Source organism: Sciurus carolinensis, chromosome 4 (assembly GCF_902686445.1).
Source record: "Sciurus carolinensis chromosome 4, mSciCar1.2, whole genome shotgun sequence".
In the NCBI taxonomy this organism is placed as follows: domain Eukaryota; kingdom Metazoa; phylum Chordata; class Mammalia; order Rodentia; family Sciuridae; genus Sciurus; species Sciurus carolinensis.
The window spans coordinates 85,529,455-85,548,433 of record NC_062216.1 but is presented as its reverse complement, the minus strand read 5'-3'; the positions used below and the strand labels follow the sequence as shown (position 1 = coordinate 85,548,433).

Here is an 18,979-nt window from a genome sequence, read left to right as displayed (position 1 = left end):
ATCCTCAAGCCCAAACAAGGTAAAACTCATGTGTAATTTTAATTGAAAAAAATCACTTTGCTCCTTAAAACATAAACACACACAAACACACACAGGCACAGACACAGACACAGACACACACACACACACACACACACAACACACAAAACTTAGAAAGAAAAAGCAAACACCAATACTGAACCTCCTGATCCCAATTCTTTCTTCCTTGAAATGCTGTTTCTATCTTTGGCATTAGCCTATAAACACTGCTAATAATTAAGGAGTCATATAAATGTAAAGAATTAGTGATGATTTTGAATGTAGTCCAGATAGATATGTCTCAGTTTATGGAATTTAATGCCTTATTTGTTATTTTTCAAAATACATTTATAAGCATACCAGGAAAATGTGTAGGACATCTTGATAGTAACAGAGGCATGAAGATGTTGGTATCAAGTTTTTAGCAAACCCGTTTACATTTATACTAGTAATAGTATAATAGTATAACTCTTCTCCTAATTATTTGGTTTATTTTCTTGACTATCTAATGACTTCACTTACTAGTATTCATTGTGCATGCATGACACCTTAACCTCTTCACTTTAAAATATCACTTATCAATCATTTTCTTTATTAGTGTCTTTCTACTCTCTGTTTTTTTGAGAAGGAGGAAATAAACTTAACAGGAACAAAGGAGAAATAAATAGACTGATGGAGGAGGTACCACGTGACAGGATTAGGAAGAGATGACTTTGGACATTGTTAGTCTGATAGTACTAGGAAAGCCTTTTCAGGTATGAGTAAAATCACAAAATATAATATAGGGCATACTGACATATGGGTACCAGTTAATTTTAAATTGAATAAAAATGTAGATGGTGTAGCTAATAATATTAGTGTACTAAACATGGACATATGCATAGTCTAAATAAAGTATGAAACTGTAACCAGCTTTCCGTGATGGTCCATCTCTCAGTGACTCAAGGGAAAATAGGGAATGGTCTATGTATGGGTATCACCAAATCAGCTACTTTGAATGAATTAAATCAATTCAGTACCTTTCTTAAATTTTTTTTTTTCAATGAAAACAAACTAACAAACCATACAAGGCCAAGGAGATTCCAACTGCTCATAGTATGTCAGATAGAGCACACAGTATGGATGGGATTCAATTATTTTTTTTCTTTAAAATAATTCTAATGCCAATTTATAAATTCTTTATGTCATTCCAAAAACATATGGTGAATTTAGCAACACGAAACAGAAATATTCAACTTATCTACTGACTAAGTTGACTTACATCATGATCAATCCCTTTGATACACAGGGCAGGGTTCAGAGGAAGATGACAGCTATTAACGTCTTGAAAGAATTCTTCTAGTCTGCCAATCTCTTTCCTTAGTACCTCCTATGGAAAAAATTATTTGAACAAAAATAAATATCTAAGAAACTAGACTCTCATGTCCATTATATTTTTCTTCTATCAGTTAAATAAACTCTTCCATTCAGAGATGGCACACTCAGTTGATTTTGGGGCCTGATTCTTTGTAATCAAGTATTAGGAGGAAGTGAACTTAAGACAGTGGGAAATGTTGGGGAAAGGGGAGAACCAAAGTGTGCATGCCCTTTCTCAAGGACCTCATATTCAGTTAAAAGCAAATACCAAGATACTATTCTGTTCAAAGAAAATACAATGGGTTGGATTTGACCTGTGGCCTACCAATTTGTAACTTCTGCTTCAAGTCATTATCAACATGATTTTTTTCTGATAATTTTCTGAAATCTTAGTTTATAACTCTCAAGGTTTACACTTAATAGTAATAGTGCATTTTAGGAAATATTCACATACATTAGTGACAATAATGATAAAAAATGACAATTGTATTATATGGTCAGAAACAATATGCTTGAACAAATAGTTTACTAGATGTCAATCAGTATATTATATATGCTTAATGTGCATTATAGTATTAATAATCCCATCAATACTCTACAGAAACTGTGGAAGGTCAGAGATCACAAATGACACCTTTAGAATTGTGCATCCTCTAAAAAAATAAAAGAGGTAGAAAACAATCACAATTGATCATAAAACAACCAAGCTCCTTTTAGTTCAATTTTGAATACTCCTTAAAGCCAATTTTGAAAATAAAGATATCAGAGTCATAATGTTTAATTGACTCTCAAAATTTCTTAGCTCTTACCCTTGGCTCACTGGTAAATAATAGAATCTGCTGTTCCCAGAATCTAAAAGAGCAAGGTGGAGACTGAGGTAAAATTTCACTATGGGATTTTTTTCTGTATCTGCCCTTCTTGCTGTACCTGCAGTGGGCTTGCCTGCTGAGTATCATGGAGGGGATCCCTGCTCCTTTCATTTAGGTTAAACCTTCTCCAATTTGTATTGTTATGTTTAGTCTAATGCTCTTTTTAAGTAGAAAAAATAGCTATCAGTAACTTAACTGGGGAGAAACTCCAAATGTCTCCTTGATCTCTTGATTTTTCTCTTCCTATTTTCATATGAAGAGTTGTTTTCACAAAACTGTCAGTTAAGGCAAGAGAAATGTATTTGAATGGATATTGTCAATATCACTCCGAAATGATGCAAATTGTCACAAAAGGCACTAGAACTAAATAACCATAGCATGTATCACAAATATTTAAGAGATTTTAAAATATAAGTGATAAAGATCAAACTTAGAAACAGATTTCTGTATTTTTTATTTTAAAAATTTTTATTTTTAGTTGTAGATGGACACAATACTTTTATTTTATTTATTTATTTTTATGTGGTGCTGAGCATTGAGCCCAGTGCCTCATACATGCTAGGCAAGTGCTCTACCACTGAGCTACAACCCAACTCCAGACTACTGTAAATTTTAAGCCAAATTATTTTACTTGTTATCAACATTTTGTCCATCATTACAAAACAATTAATGAGCTTTCAGTAGTGTGGAGAAATCATAGGATTTTTAAAATTTGCATTGCAAATTGTAAGATTTTCCTCAAGGTTCTTTCTTTTAGCCAAAGTTTGTAGATTTGCCATTTAAAAATAAAATCAACATTTATGATTTTTCTTTTCCATTTTCTCCTATGTAGGTGAAGCAGATTAGTTTCTGGCATTTCTATTAAAGGGAGTGACTTCCAGTAAGAAAAATCCTAGTGTGGGAAAAAATTCTGGGAGACTTTGCAAATTACTATTTTCATATAATTTGGTTGAACAACCTTGTTGATTTTAGACAGTGAATGGAGAAAAATCTGAGTTCCCTTGAGGACAAGACTCATGTTTTAGTCATATTTCTTTCCTTAACTTCAAGTTGGTAGTGAGTCCTCAATTGTTATTGAATAATGTTCCTCATACAATGGATGAATGTCCACTATTTCCTTGCATGTTGAATGTTGAACTTAAGAGAACCTTACTTAATGGTCTATATCAATGAAGGGAACTATTGATGCAGATAATTAAAAAGAGCAAATGTTCTTCTATTAGACCAAGGAAAAGAATAGCAAGGTTCACTGTTATAATCAGCGAGAAAGAGGCTCAATATTTTCATTATCATCTAAGATCTTAGTATAAAAATATCACTAACTAGAACACTATTAATTTGTTTCATTTAATTCATTTTATTTGTTTTAGAAAAAAATAAAATCTTTTTGTTTTTTTAAATGTGGTTTGGTTAGGGCAATATTAGGAAAATCTACACTCAGGTTTTGTACCTTCTCTCATAAGTTGGAGTAGTGCCGCCATTTTAAGATTATGCCATCAGGCTTTTGTGGGTAAACTGCTTTTAAGTTTGTCTTTTATTGTCCTTTCTGTGCATATGGAACTTATATCACAAAACTATGTCCTGGTGATAGACATTATCATTAACTTTAGGAAAGTTAAATGGAAAAGAAAAACACTTGATAAAAGTAATTAAATGTCTTATCATTAAGTATAGTCAAGGAATTTTTTTCTAAGCTACGAAATTAAAATTTAATTGAGCCAAAGTTAAAAATAAAATAATTTCACGACATTAAGATTGGTTTCTTAACAAACCTGTCTTCGAGGGTCACTGGCAGACTTGACTTTTTCTCCAATATCTCCTAGAATTTTGATAAGTTTCCTCTCCTTAGAAAACTCATCATTCAAGGCTTTTCCTGCACAGAATTGGAGAGCAGCCAACAGCTTCTGATACCAGCTTTTAAAATAAACTTCATTCTGTGCATCTTTTAGCAGCCTGAAGGAAAGAGAGAAAAAGAATTCTGGTATCTAAGGCTGATTTTTAACCACCAGCAGGAACATTAAGAGCATTTCAGACTAATCCGTATGGGTGACTTTGGGCAGTTTAACAGCTAAGAATGGAAGAAATGCTGTTTATTTGTGGGCAGTCATCAAATTCCATCTGACAGCTAATGAGATTCCAAGAGTGAAGAATCAATATGAGACCTTGCTTTTCTCATTTCAATTCACAATGCACTTTTTCTTTCCACCTTCTTAATTCTGTAACAAACACTTATCTCAAGAACATCTTCAACTTATTAAAATATGGACAAAGAGCTTTAGAAATAGTTTTTATAAGTGACCATGCTACGGTGTGACTTAATCATTCAGCACAGCTTTTTCTTCTTTTCTTTAAATTATAATATCCCCACACGGTCACATATCTAGACATTGCTCTGTTCTCCAGCACGTCATTTAATAACCTGGAGGCAAGAGCATTTTTTTTTTTTTTTTTTTTTTTTGCTTTTTTAAACTTTCAGACCTTTTTGGGCTCAATCCCAACTCTACAACTTATAATATAACTAGACTGAGATATTATTTCTTCAACTGTAAATAAGTTAATAACTCTGATTAAGGAGAACTGTAGAGAACGTAGAGTGAGGTACACATTTTGAAAATGTTTAGCACAATGTATATACTAGGCAATCAAAAAACATTAGTCCATTTGTGTCTTTCAGCCTCCCCAAGTTAACTTCTGTTTGCCCTGCAGTCTGCTCATGTCATGTACATCAGAGGCATAGAGCACAAGCAAGAATACTTTCCAAGATAATGGAACAGTGACAAGTATTTGATTACTCTGTCTTCCATGTGACAATTTCTATTGCTTTCACAACAATTACAATGTGCTAAAACTTTTACTTTCTATTATGCCCTAAAACACTGAAATAGAATAAAAAAGACTAAGTCTTCTGAATCTTAATCTCTCTTAGATTGATTCTTTTAGTTCAAACTGGTCTTTAGTTTTCCCCTTTTCTGAAAAATAATCAGCATTTAAGAAACTAGAAGAAAGGAGGATGGAATCCTAGGGGCAAGGAGTGGTGTTTGGCAGGTGTGTGTGTGTATGTGTGTGTGTGTGTGTGTGTGTGTGTGTGTGTTCTACATTTCTAATTTGCATCTCTGCTCAATATGTATTCTGTTTTGAATATTCTAACACATTCATTATTTTTATTTGTCCTATGTCTTCTGTTATTACACACTTAAATTTAAAAATTAGTTGAGCAATTCTGTACTTCTTGAAAATGAATGCCTGTTCCTTTGCCATCCACATGAAGCTAGGTATCTTTAAGAACCTCTTTTTCTTTCCCAGTGAAAATACAAACATTTTGTTTTTCCAGATAACAGTTCTTATTTATTTCTATAATGTATTAAAGACACATGTAAACACACACAAAAAAATCCTCAAGGAGCTAATGATGTATCACAGGAAAATATACTCTATTGCTTCCTGTGCATTTTCAATGGAAGCATAGTAGACTGTGAAAGGTTTTCCTACTCAGCCCTATGATGAAATTTTTGAAACATCAGACATGCAATGAACGAATTACATCATTATTTGGAGACTCTAAGAAATGTGTGTTGGGTGCATGTGAATGCAAAGCTGCTAATGTAAGCATGCACATGTAAAACTTCAAGACATTTTATGAAGAATCATATACCTCTCGGATTCTCACAGTACTTTGAGGACTGGGTAATGTACCATTTTATAGTCTAGGAAATAGGAAGTTGATGAAGAGAGTATTTCTATATCTTACATCAGTGTTTGCCAGCATTTTTATACTTTGAATATTGAGTTTATTGTTTTTTGAAGCATTTTTAACCTGTTCTAGTACATAAATATAACTCTTTAACTACCCAACTACTGTCCACATAATAAAAAAGAAGTTATTCTGCATGGATGAACTCGACAACTTTTTACTAAAATAATGGAAGAAAAGATGTATTTTAGGACTGATGTCATAGGGACTGCCAGAATTGTATAGTTAATTTGTGTTCATAATAATCTTATTTCTTATTCTACTAGAAATGAATTTGCTTCTCTCATGAGCAATATACTTGCTTTACTGTGGCTCAAGGAGAAAACACTCAGTTTGATTCCTTGTTCAAAATAAAATGGAGTGTAAGAGATTTGCAGAGAGAATATGTGACCATGTTCTAAAAAAACATAAAAGCTCAGAACACTCAGTGTATTCTGTTGTGATTATTTTCCTTGGAGAATGTACTTCATTCAAACCCTGCATCCCTGCCAGAATTACATGCTTTCCTGGTGAGATCTGGTTCAAGCTCTGTAGCTTTTTATTTGAGGTATAAGGAGTTTGTTTTTACATTACAGAATGGAAATCATACAGTGTTGGTGATGACCAAAAGAGGTCACTTATTCCATTGCTGCACCCTAAGGCACAGACACCATCACTGACAAGAGAAATTAACAAGGCCCTTAATTTTCAACTGCAGAAAAAATGTCCTACATAGTTTTGGGTGGAGGGTTTCTCTGTTGGTGTCAATGACCTTCCTCATAAGGAAGTGGTAAGTCCCTGATACTGTGGATTTCACCCGTTCCCTCTGTTAATAAGGTTATGGAAAACAGCTGAGCACCGTTCTTTGAATACTACAGAAATCATTTTGCAAGACGTTGTAACCTGAGAGAGGGAGTATTGCTTCTGCCAAATAAAACGTCTAAAATTAGAAAGTTAAGGTCAAGGAACTGAGGAGTATTAAGTAGAACTTGCCATTAAAAGACTAGGTTTTTGAGATGCAGGCAATGTGTTCATGCACAAACTCTGAGGTAAATCTCAAAATTCCAGAGACCTGTTTATCTGAATGTCTGCAAGATCCAACTGTGTTTCAATTTGATATTGTTTTGTACATGTGTCTGAATGCCTTATAGACTGTAAGCTATGGCAACATTAAAATGAAATAAATGCAGAAAATTTAGATGATTAAAGGAGATTTTGACAGTGTTAGTTTCCATAAGCAAAGAAGCAAGAGTGAAGGAAACATTTCAGGTGACAGCACATCTGTTAGAAGGTATTTGCCCAAATTAAGTGGATTATGGTAGACTCAGAGATACCTAAGACAGTCACAGACCTTAGCCAGCATGAAATGGAGATTTTCCTTGGATATTAAAGCTTTTCTCCATTTCATCATGCATATCACTACTTCTGGGAACATGGTGATTGACTTGCTAGAGCCACAGGAAACATACAGTAGTTCATATTTCATCAGTTACCAGCGGGACAGAACAGAGTAATCATACCATCTTTGCTCTCTTCGCCTCGGAACCCACTTCAGTCTTGCTCTTAATTTTAATTCTCAATAACACAATATCTCACATCACTGGGGCTGCTTGAGATTTTTACTCACTCGTGTATATCCTGTGGATGAAGTGGGGAATCGGCAGTTCTTTTCTGGTATTGAATGCTGCTTTGCTTCTTCATCTACAGGAAATACATGACTGGGTGAAATCTCAGGCAGCCCCTGTAGTGTGGGATATTGTGCTGTAAGAACTATCATTAATTCATCTTCACTGTGATGGGGGATTTCAGGTCAGCCCTGGACTGCCCATTTCTTTCTGTATCTGTTGCTATTATCTGTGGGCTGAGGTATGTGGCTCAGGAGACCAGTACTTAGCGAACATGGGGGGATCTAGAATGTGACTTCTTCAGGTGTTCCTAGGACACTGGGACTGATAAAGGCTGACATCCAATACATACATGGAATTTTTAATTGTAAGATTTCAATAGTACAGTTGTCAAGTAAAATAATATCTCTTTAGCATTAGCAACTTTATTTTACTTCTGATGTGATTTAGATCTAAATGCCAGCACCCCCTGCTGCAAATCTTACATGTTAGGCAATGAAGCAATGTTCAGAGGTGAAAACATTGGATTAAGAGAGCTCTAACCTCATCAGTGGGTTAATCCACTTAATGAATTAATAGTCTGAATGGACTACTTGGTGATAACTGCAAGCAGGTGGGTTCCTTGTGGCTGGAGGAAGTAGGTCACTGGAGACATGCCCTTGAGGATTATTATTTTATCCTTGGCCCTCTCTCTCTCTCTTTTTTTCTCTCTCTCTCTCTCTCTCCTTCTTAGCAGCCACAAGCTGAGCAGCTTTCCTCTGCCACATCCTTCTGCCATGATGTTCTTCATCTCAGGTCCAGAGTAATGGATTTGGTCAACCATGAACTGGACCTGTGAAACTGTGAGCCCAAAATAACATTTTGTTCTCTAACTTGTTCTTGTCAGGTATTTTGATCTTAGTGACAAAAAACTGAACAACACAACTTTTAAGTGGTTAAGACATTAATTCAATGTTTCCCTCTACTGAGGAACTTGGTATATACTCCTTGAAAAGGATCCATCTGACTAGCCAGTTGTTAGAATACTGATTCATTCTTTTAGAAATACTACCCCTAAATGTCTACTGAATTTTGCATGTAAGGACCATTATGTGGGACAAGGCAATTGTTATGGTTTAGATATTGTGTCCCCAAAAAACTTATGTGTGAAACAATGAAAGATGGTTAAGAGGTGAGATGATTGGGTTATAAGAGCCTTAACCTAATCAGTGCATTAATCCCCTGATAGGGATTAACTGGGTGGTAACTATAGGCATGTAGGGGGTGGTTGGAAAAGGTGGGTCCCTGGGGGTTACTTCTTGTCCTTGTTTACCAGAGCACTTTCTCCCTGCTTCCTAGTGCCATGTTCCCAACTGTTTTCCTTCACCACACTCTTCCACCATGATGTTCTGCCTTACCTGGAACCCCACAGAATGGAACCAGCCACCAATGGACTGAGACCTCTGAAACAGTGAGCCCCCAAATAAACTTTTCCTCCTCAACTTTTTCTTGTCAAGTCTTTTAGTCACAGCAGTGAAAAAATTGACACAAATAGCAGTTCTATAATTTTCAATCAATTATAATTTTGCAATATGTATGTATCAACAAACCACTTTGTAACAATTCAAATATAAAACTATTAACAAAGGGAACAAAGTAATTAAAGCTATACTCTAGAGATCATATACATTTTAGAGCTTTTAAACATATGAGGGGGTCTGAAAGGTATATAACTGACTTGATTTTACATTCTTGCCATGATTTATATAGCTAATAATAATTACCATCTCCTTAGTAGTCTCTTTAGAATGTTATATGCTCATAGTTTTGATGTTTCCACTGTGCCCACAGTACATGGTCGATTTGTTTTTTGTTCCCAACTCAATGCTTTCTCTTCTGAAGATCATATATCCATACTCTTTGCCAAGGGACTTCCAGGGCCTTCTTGTAGTCAGAGTATCTTTCTCCTGCCCTTGTCTGTTCAGCCATGGTATCTGCCTTGATCAACAGAATGACACTGAATGAAATGTACACCCATGTCCTTGTAGATGCTTCAAATATGCTTTGTGTTTTGCTTTGGCCTTTCGTACTTCTACTTTCGGTCATGAAAATAGGTGGGGCTGCTCTTCCAGTTCTGGACTGAATACCACGTGGAACAGAACTGAGCACTGATGCTCAGAGTCTGGTGGAGCCAGATGGAGGAAGAGCAAGCCTGCAGCCTGCATGCCACATGAGTGAGAAACAAATCTTGCTTCACATAAACCTCGAGGCAGTTTTGTTGCTATGGTAAAAGCAAGTGAAAATGCCAAATTTCACATTCTTTTTTCTTTTCTTTGATTTGGTTTTCACTTGTTTGCTTGAATTGCCTCTAGAATACAAAGCATATTTTTAAACATCCCCAGTGGTAGCCTAGAGGATAATTTGGGCCAAACCTAATTATTGAAAATAAACAAAAATCATCTGAAGCCTAGTCTAGTGAATTAGATGAGTGATCAATTTGAGTATAATTTCAGATTTAAAAAAAACCTATAAAAGCAATACAAGTGACTTTCTTTCATGGATCATAAAAAGTCCCGAAGAGTATTTCAAAAATGATTAGATTCTGCTCATTTGAACATGTATATTCTCTTACATTGCTGAAATTTTATTTTATTTTTTTTTATTACAACTAACATGCTTTTTGATTCATTTGGAACTATGAATAGGCCTATCCACCATCTGCTACTTTGTCCAGCCAAGTGTTTGTCTATCTGATAGAGATTCTCTCAGAGTAAAATGGTGTTATACTAACAAGCACAATAGCAATGGCAGGATTTTGGGGGGCTTACATAAGATAGGGCTAAACAAAGGGTCAGAAGGCTGAGGGCAGGTAGGGAGGCAGGACTGTGCCTGCTCTGGGAAACTATGCTCTACTCCAATGGCAGCAGCTGGAGGACCTGATGCTGAATGGTGACTGATGGCATTGGATGAGCCCTGGTGGTGGCTATCAAGACCTAAGATTAAAGGAGAGACCAAACAAAACTGAATACAAACAAACAAAAAGCAAATAGAGGTCAGATAACTGACTCAAGCTTATCAGGAAAGGGACTGAGTAGCTGTGGCACGATGATCGTTATTTTCCCTACTGGGTCCTTGTATGTATTTGTGTATGTATTTGTGTCAAGGAATGTACTTATATATGACCCCTTTTTGTGTGGGTATAGGGAGAGCTAAAACAAGATCTCCTGGAGAGGAGGTCCCACAGGTTGCCTAAAGAACTCACACATGGTAACCTCCGAGAAGCTGCTTTTACAGTGAAACCACAGAAGATTTTGAATCTGAGCTCATGGACAAAGGATTGCAATTGCTTGTCACATCAAGTGCAAGGGTCACTTTCTCCTTATTTTATTTTTTTTTTAATTACCATCCCAAACCAAGAGAAGTTAGAACTGAGGGAGAAAGAGAGAGAGAGGAGATCAAGAGAGAGAGAAAGAATTAAAGAGCATGCTACAACCTCTACCCACTGAGATTTTCCAAGATAAAGGTTGGCTGGTGCTAGACAATGGGGTGGTGGTATTATGTCAAATGAGAGAAGAAAATGAAGTTCTGTATTGGACAACACTGGTGAGAGTTATTCTATATCTAAAAGTGACCAGGAACTATGGAATCTACCATTTTAATTAGAGAATGTAAAAGGACAAAGAAAAGGCTGTTCGAAATTGCAAAATTCATTTGATTCAGAGGAAACTAGGTGAGACGTTTAAAAATCTGAGTTGGTGCAGGAAGAAATACAGCTTCAGCAAATACACTGTACTTCATGAGGCAAAAGGTCCCCAAATGCAGAACAGGAACTTGGGATCTCGACCCCCAACACTTAAGAGAGTTAATTGTTCTCTTTGACTTTCATTATCTCCACCTTCACTGCTCTTCCAGATCCCATGTATGGATATATAAATATTCATTTGCTATTATAATTAATAGTTTGTCATCAAATAAAATAATTTTGGGGAGGACTCCAGGAATTGAACCCAGGAGCACTCAACCACCGAGCACATCCCCAGCCCTTTTTATGTTTTATTTTGAGACAGATTCTCACTAAGTTGCCGAGGCTGGCTTTGAACTTGCAACAGGCTTGCACCACAGCACCTGGCATGTACTTAATGTAAGGTTAAATGGTGTTTTCTGATGGAAAATTAGTCATTGATGACATCCAGTTTGTTTAAACACCAATAATCATTGTTACACTGCAATGTTGTACTCTTAGGATGAGCTGGGATTTATGAAGGTGAAACTAGGCTGAGCAGAAAAGTCCCTGAAGATTCCTGGATCTATTATACGAAATGGGAAACTCTTCACTCATCCTGCTGAGGGTTATGGTTCACCAGGTAGCCTACTGGTTAATAAGTAAAACTCCCTTCAATCTATTTACATGTATTTATATGCTCTCATGTCAAATCATCTGAGCAATGTGATTTTAGAGCATAAATTGTCCTCCTCCTCCTCCCATTCCAACACACTGCTTTAGTGTAAGTAATTTTCTTCAAATCATTTTCCTAAATTAGGTACCAAGCTGTGAGTAGCTGGTAGTGAGCCCTCTTCAAACACCACCCCCTCTATACCCCATATGCTTGCTAATCCTAAAAGAAAACAAAATAGGTGGAATTTTGGTTCTGGGGAGAGAGAGAAAGAGAGAGAAGAGAGAGAGAGAGAGAGAGAGAGAGAGAGAGAGAGAGAGAGAGAGAGAGAGAGAGAGAGAGAGAAATCTAAAAGGCCCTTTTGTATTCCATCCCCCTTTTATCGCATCTTGGTTTTCTACCTTCCCTGAACCCAAGAATCCCCATGCTCCTGTTGCTCTTCCTGTGTGTTTTGGATTAGTCCTCGTCCTTTTCACTGTAATCAAACACCCTCAGTGTCAATCAGACTCATGTTCTCCTGGAATAACACTTAATGAGCATGAAGTAAATGGGAGACAATCCCTCCTACCCTCATATTTATTAGGTGAGGAAACAGAGATTAAGGAACTTGTTCAAGGTCCTGCAACTAGAACCCAGAGTTCTTGACCATTGCTCAGGGCTGTCAGCATTATATTCTGTTTCTAAAACCCATTGAAACATGATCTGGAAGACCAATTTCTGTTTGTGTCAACTCTGGTAAGAAACTTAATGTTCGGGGGTATGAAAGATGAATGAGACAGACATCATGATCCTATGTACATGCATGATTACACAAATGGTAGGAATCTACATCGTGCACAACCATAAACATGAAGAGTTGTACCCCATTTGTGTAAAATGAATCAAAATGCAGTCTGTAAAATTAAAAAAAAATTAAAAAAGAAACTTAATGTTTTCATTTACATTCCTGCTCTGTAAAATGTTGGAGCTGGTGAGGTCCAGCAAGCTACCTTCCAGTTCTAGGCCTCCATAATTTTAATCCTTAATGAAATTATCAAACATTTATTCTCTGCCAGGCATTTTCCAAGCATTTTGCCTAGCTGTGCTAGGCAATCTGCAAATGAGGTCCAGGTATTATAATTCCTTCCATCTTACAGGCAAGGGTGTTGTGGTTCATAGAGATGGAATAACTAGCCCAAAGTCACTCACTGAATGGACCAGGGATTCCAGCTCCTTGGTCTCCAAAGCCCTTGATCTTCATCATCATGTCGCAACACATTGTAACATCCAAACAAGGAACTAGCTCATGATGTGGTTTTGACATTAGCATGTGATCTAGGAATCATTTTATTTTCTTTCTTTCTCCTTTCTCTTCTTTCTTTCCCCCAAGTTCCTGCTTGTTTTTATTTTACCTCTTTTCTTGTTTCTTATTCCTAATCCTCTGAAATAAAGTGACCTTATGTTACCATTTTTCTTTCCAGGCACCTCATTTCATTTTGTCCTGCTACCTATAAACTCTCTGCCAAAACTCCACCAAAAATGCCAATAATATTTTTCTTTCTTCTTCTAGCATCTATATATATAATTATATATTTTATATTATTATATAAATATATATTTAATTTTTGAAGAGGAGTTTGTTTACCTAAACATTAATTTTGTGTGCAATATTTAAAAGCAAGGATACTCTTTGTCCTCTTACTTAGCCTGCAAAATGAATAAAATGTGTGTGTAATGGGAATCATTGGCCTGACTCACCCTTCCCCTATCCCTTCCTCACTTGAGAAAGTAGGGCCAACATCACAGTTCCAAAAGGTCTGGCCCCTTGTGGTTTATTTAGACAAGTGACAGTATTGGGTGACACTAGGGGAGTGGAGGGGAGAAGAGGAAAAGTTGAAAGTAACATATTGACTACATTTGGGAACCTAAGAATCCATGAACTGTACACTCATAACAGATGTGCTCTGCACTATCCATTTTAATTGGGTCTTTGGCTCCAAATGTTTGCAAGTTGTGACAGAAGAGAAATGGGGAGTCTCTAACATCAGCACATGCACCATAATACAATAAATTCTTCCCGACATATAATTAATGCTCAAATCCATGCTTGTGGAATTTTAAATTAGTCCAATAGATGACTCTATTTTCCCTTACTCTTTGAAAATATGGCTGAGTTCCTAACTCAGTCTGTTTTTTAACTTTCATTTTTATTTATTTATTTATCTTTTGGAATACACGTATAGTTACTTTAAAGGCAGTACAAGCATCTTTTTCATAAAGTTTCCTTAACAAAATTTCTTTTAACAGCAAGGCGATTCCTTTGCTATATGAATGTTTCATAAGAATAGCAACCTAATAATAAAAATCCTCTTCACCTCTCAGCCTTTTGTTCTTGCACGGCCCTCTGGTGAAAGCTGGATAATCATCATATTGTGCAGTGAACAATCCAGGTGTTTGAACACAGCCGGAGGGGCAGGTTTACCAGTGCAAGGCAAAGCTGGCTTTGAAATACCTAGTTTTCCTGAAGCCTCAGCTTCAGGTCACACCTGGGGCAGCTGCTTCACCTGTCATTTTTCAGAGTCACTAACAGTGTGGTTTATTCTATAAAGATATTAAAGGTTCCCTGGGATATTATCCATAAGATTTGGAGCTGTGTTTGATGTCCTGAGAAAATTTCTGGGACATTCTTGTTCAGCATCACCAAAGAACCATGTGCCTTGAAGTTGGCTAGCACCACTTAATCCCATTCCTTTTGGAAATTCAATAGACTTAGTGGTGTTCTGTGAGACCTTCATAACCTACCCGGCTAATGATCTGCCTACTTATGTGATGTTATTATTGTTATTATCCAAGTTATATTTTATAGACTGTGATCACCATGTCCCAAGAATGTAGAAATGGTACTAGACATTCCATTTCAAATACTTTTGGTATGATTGCACAAGTAATTGACTTACAATTCAGTCTTTCCATATGCAAAATGATGATATTAATGTCTGTCCTGTTATCAAATCCGTTTCTGTTATGGACTGAATTGTGTCTCCCTAAGATTCATACGCTGTAGCCTTAAATACCTAAGGTGACTGCATTTGTAGTCAGGGCCTTTAAGGAGGTAATTAAGGTTAAGCAAGGTCATAAGGGTGGGGTCCTGGTATAGTAAGAAGAGACACCAGGATGTGCACACACAGAAGCAAGGTGGTGTGAGACACAATCAGGTGTCTGTATTCAAATCAGTAAGTGAAGCCTCACCAGAGGACACTCTGCTGGGACCTTGATCTTAGCCCTCCAGCCTCCAAAATAGTGAGAAAATAAATTTCCGTTGTTTAAATGTAATCTAAATGTAATGTTCTGCTATGGAAATCCTGGCAGACTAATACAGTTTCCAACTTGGAATTCATTTTTCTGCAATCTAAGCCTATAAGTTGATTTGTTTATAAGATAGGATGCTTGGATTTTCCTAGAGCATTTTAACCTTCACCTGAGTAATCTAATCATCATGGTTCCCAGTACCTGCTTCTTCACCTGAATTACTTATCTCCATGAATAGAATTGCCAGCCTCCCACCTCTGACTCTTCTCTCATCTTCACTCTCAACATCAAATTTGTTATCATGTTCCATTACATTTACCTCCTAAACAGTCCTCAAATCTAATTTCTTCCCTCTCTCCCATTGACAGAATTTAATTGAAGTTTTCATTTCTAGAATCTTCTGGTAATTTGTTTTCCCATCACCTGTTTCCCCACCTCCCCTTCTCCTAGTCTTCATTACTAAGTCTAATGAAATCCAATTCTAGTGGTAAGAAGCACCTAGACTGCAGGATAAAATAAGTAATCCTACTGTAACATACAGGGCACTTCAGGATTAGTTCCTCCTTGTCTCTAAGTCTTGTCTTTTATGCCCCCTCATGTCTTTCCATTCCAAATGTAAAGTACTACTTATAGTAACTGAAATCTTCTTTGCTTTCTCTGGCTACCGTGCTTTTTCATTGTTCTGAGCCTTGTGTCTGAAATGATGTTTCAGTATGCTATCACTTGTTTATACTTTAATGTTCAGTTTAATTAGCACCTCTTCTGATAGGCTTTCTAAAGATCTTTCTAGTGTTGGGCAGGTGTGCCTCATCTCCTCTCTAAGGGTCAAGTACTTCCCTTGGAATTTATTTTATTGTGCTTTAAAAAAATGTGTTTTTATTTTTTTTTTCCCAAACTCTCTCTTTCTAGACCTTAAATTCTTTGAGGAGAGGATTATGACTTTAATCACTTGTGGTCTAACAGAATTTCTGATTGTGACAGAGACGATCTGAGGATATAGAAGGAATAAACAATTCCAACTCAGATTCATTTTCTCCTACTACATTCACAACAGAGATCACTTCTGGGACCTCAAAAGTAGGGGGATTTCTCCCCTCCAGCAAGCAGGCAATTCCTCAGTGGAAACCAGAATCCTTTAACTTAATTCAGTGCTTGCACTATCTATGTAGAGATAGTGTCACATCCCAAAATTTGAGACTCAGTCCTCAAGACCCACCTCCTCCTTCTGGACCCAGTTTGCTTTTACTTGTGCTTCTGATTGACCAGCTATAATTGTGATTCCTCCAAAACCCTCCTTTATTTGAGTGACTCACAGAACTCAGGGAAACAAGTACCTATGTCTATTTATTATGAAGGATATTATAAATGATACAGATGAAGATATGCAGAGGGCAAGGAGATGAATGGTGAAAGAGTGAAGTGTCAGTGCTCACTCTGGGCACACCACCCTCCAGGAACTTCACCTGCTCAGCTGCCTGGAAGCTCTCCAAATGCTGTTCTGAGTTTTCATGGAGACTTTATTGCAGAGGCTTGATTGATTACAACATTGCTAACAGACTGGTAGACTGGGTGAGGAAACCCACCAAGATTAGTCTATTCAGTTTTATCATAGCCTCTTTGTGCAGCCTTCCTTGCTCCAGGTAACAGGCAGGATCCTCTGGAATGAAAGGATCTTATGACCTACTAAATGGATAAGAGAATTTCTATTGTTTTATTGATCAGAGAATTTTTTTATTGCTGACTGTAGGAAAGGCAGGGTAAGATGAGAGTCACAATGGCCTGCACAGGGAGAGAGTTGAGCCAGGATCTGTGGCTAGAAACAACCAAAATATATATCATAATATCACAGTAGGCAGCAAATATTTATGAATAAATGAATTAATGATTACTACATATATAAATCCTATCTTCTTACAATCAATTTATTTATTGATTAAAATTTTAGGATATGAATTCAAACTAATTTCATAAATTCTGGAATTATAAAATCCTATTATATTTTCACATGGTATTTTCTTTAATCTCCAAAAAGCTTGCATATTATGTATATTTATACATACTTTTAAGTATATTTATTAACATATATTAAAATGTTATTTATATTTGAAATTTTTAAACACTCTGAAAATACCAGTAAATATCACATTATAATTTAAGGACTGAGATCATGGGGAAAGAATTGAGGAAATTGTTGATTGCTAAACAAGAATAATTGCTTATTTTAATAAACTTATCTGTTAAAACCCATCATTGTTGGTTATATTACCTAAGGGCTAGGTAATTTGAAAAGAAGGTGACACCCATGACACTTTTCTACTGTATAAACCATGTCATTTTAGGATTGAACTTTCACATATCTCAGAAGAAAAATCACAAACATAAGGGAAAAGTAGTTTGTGTGAAGGAGTGGGGAATGGATTCATTTAGTAAGTTAGAAGAACATTTAGTTTTAAAGAATTTCCAAAAGCTTGTTTTAAAAAGTTTAGATTGACTGCTAATGATAATGTTGGAGTAATAAAATGCAGACTCAAAAATCTGCAAAAAATCGTATTGAAGATGTAAGCAGTGACAGTAAAACAAAAACAAAACAAGACAGCAAACAAACAAAAAACAAATGAAAAACAGTGGGAAGGTAGAAAGTTATCTACCAAGATTAAAATAGCCCCTAATAGTCTACAGGTAGCTTCATTTCTACTGTTTTCATTTTTTTTTTTTTTGCCCCTGTTTAGAAACATGCTTTTGTTTTTATAGTTTGAACCATCAAATTATTTAGTTCTTCCTTTTTTTAAATACATTTTTTAGATGTTATTCATTTATTTATATATGGTGCTGAAAATCGAATCCAGTGCCTCACACATGCTAGGCAAGTGCTCTACCACTGAGCCATAAACCTAGCCACTTATTTAGTTCTTTCTGAGACTCTCCCTTTGTATTTATCCTTTAAGGAAAGTTTCAACAGTCTTGCTGTAATGAGACTTCGTAAAATCATCAGTGGCAGTTGGATGATAGTGCTCAAAGGGGTAGGTTACTGAAATTGCTTTGATATTAATTGGTTGGCAATTTTCTTTCCAAAAGAAAAATATGAAGAGTTTTTTTTTTTTTTTTTTTTTTTTTTTTAATTGGTGGTGCTGGGGATTGAACCCAGGGCTGTGTGCATGCGAGGCAAGCACTCTACCAACTGAGCTATATTCCCAGACCAAAAAGGAAGAAAAATAAAAGAAAAAGAAAGGCAACTAGTATTTTGCCATTCATCTTTCTTAAAAAATGACATTCTTATTCCTACTTTTAAAATTGCTAATTTGAATCATGAATCAAATATTTACATGCTATATCTCTGGAGGATTCTTCTTATGGTTAGATATTAGTTGTTCCTTAAAAGCTCACGTATGAGACAATGAAAGAATGTATAGAGATGAAATGGTTAGGTTATGAGAACCTTAACCTAAATAGCATTAATCCTTGATATCGATTAACTGGGTGGTAGGTAGGGTGTGACTGGAAGAGGTATATCTCTGGGGACATGCATTTGGGATATATATGTTTTCCTGGTTGAGTAAAACTCTCTCTCTGCTTCCTGGTGCCATGTTTCTGGCTGCTTTCCTCTACTGCACCCTTCTGCCATGAATTCTTCCTCACCTTGGGCCCCAAAGAATGGAGTTGGCCATCTATGGACTAAGACCTCTGAAATTGGGAGCCCTCAAATAATCTTTTCTTCCTCCA

The 18,979-nt window shown here is 36.2% G+C and overlaps 1 protein-coding gene across 5 annotated transcripts in view; it reads right to left on the bottom strand.

Moving 5' to 3' along the window:
• Pik3c2g (phosphatidylinositol-4-phosphate 3-kinase catalytic subunit type 2 gamma) overlaps positions 1-18,979 on the bottom strand; it is a 367,859-nt gene that overhangs the window by 125,055 nt on the left and 223,825 nt on the right. For all 5 annotated transcript variants that reach the window (XM_047549321.1, XM_047549319.1, XM_047549322.1 and 2 more), the window contains 2 exons: positions 4,016-4,196; positions 1,280-1,387 (listed from right to left, as the gene is read on the bottom strand). In XM_047549321.1, coding sequence (XP_047405277.1) covers positions 1,280-1,387; positions 4,016-4,196 — 289 coding nt within the window. The remainder of the gene's footprint in view (positions 1-1,279; positions 1,388-4,015; positions 4,197-18,979) is intronic.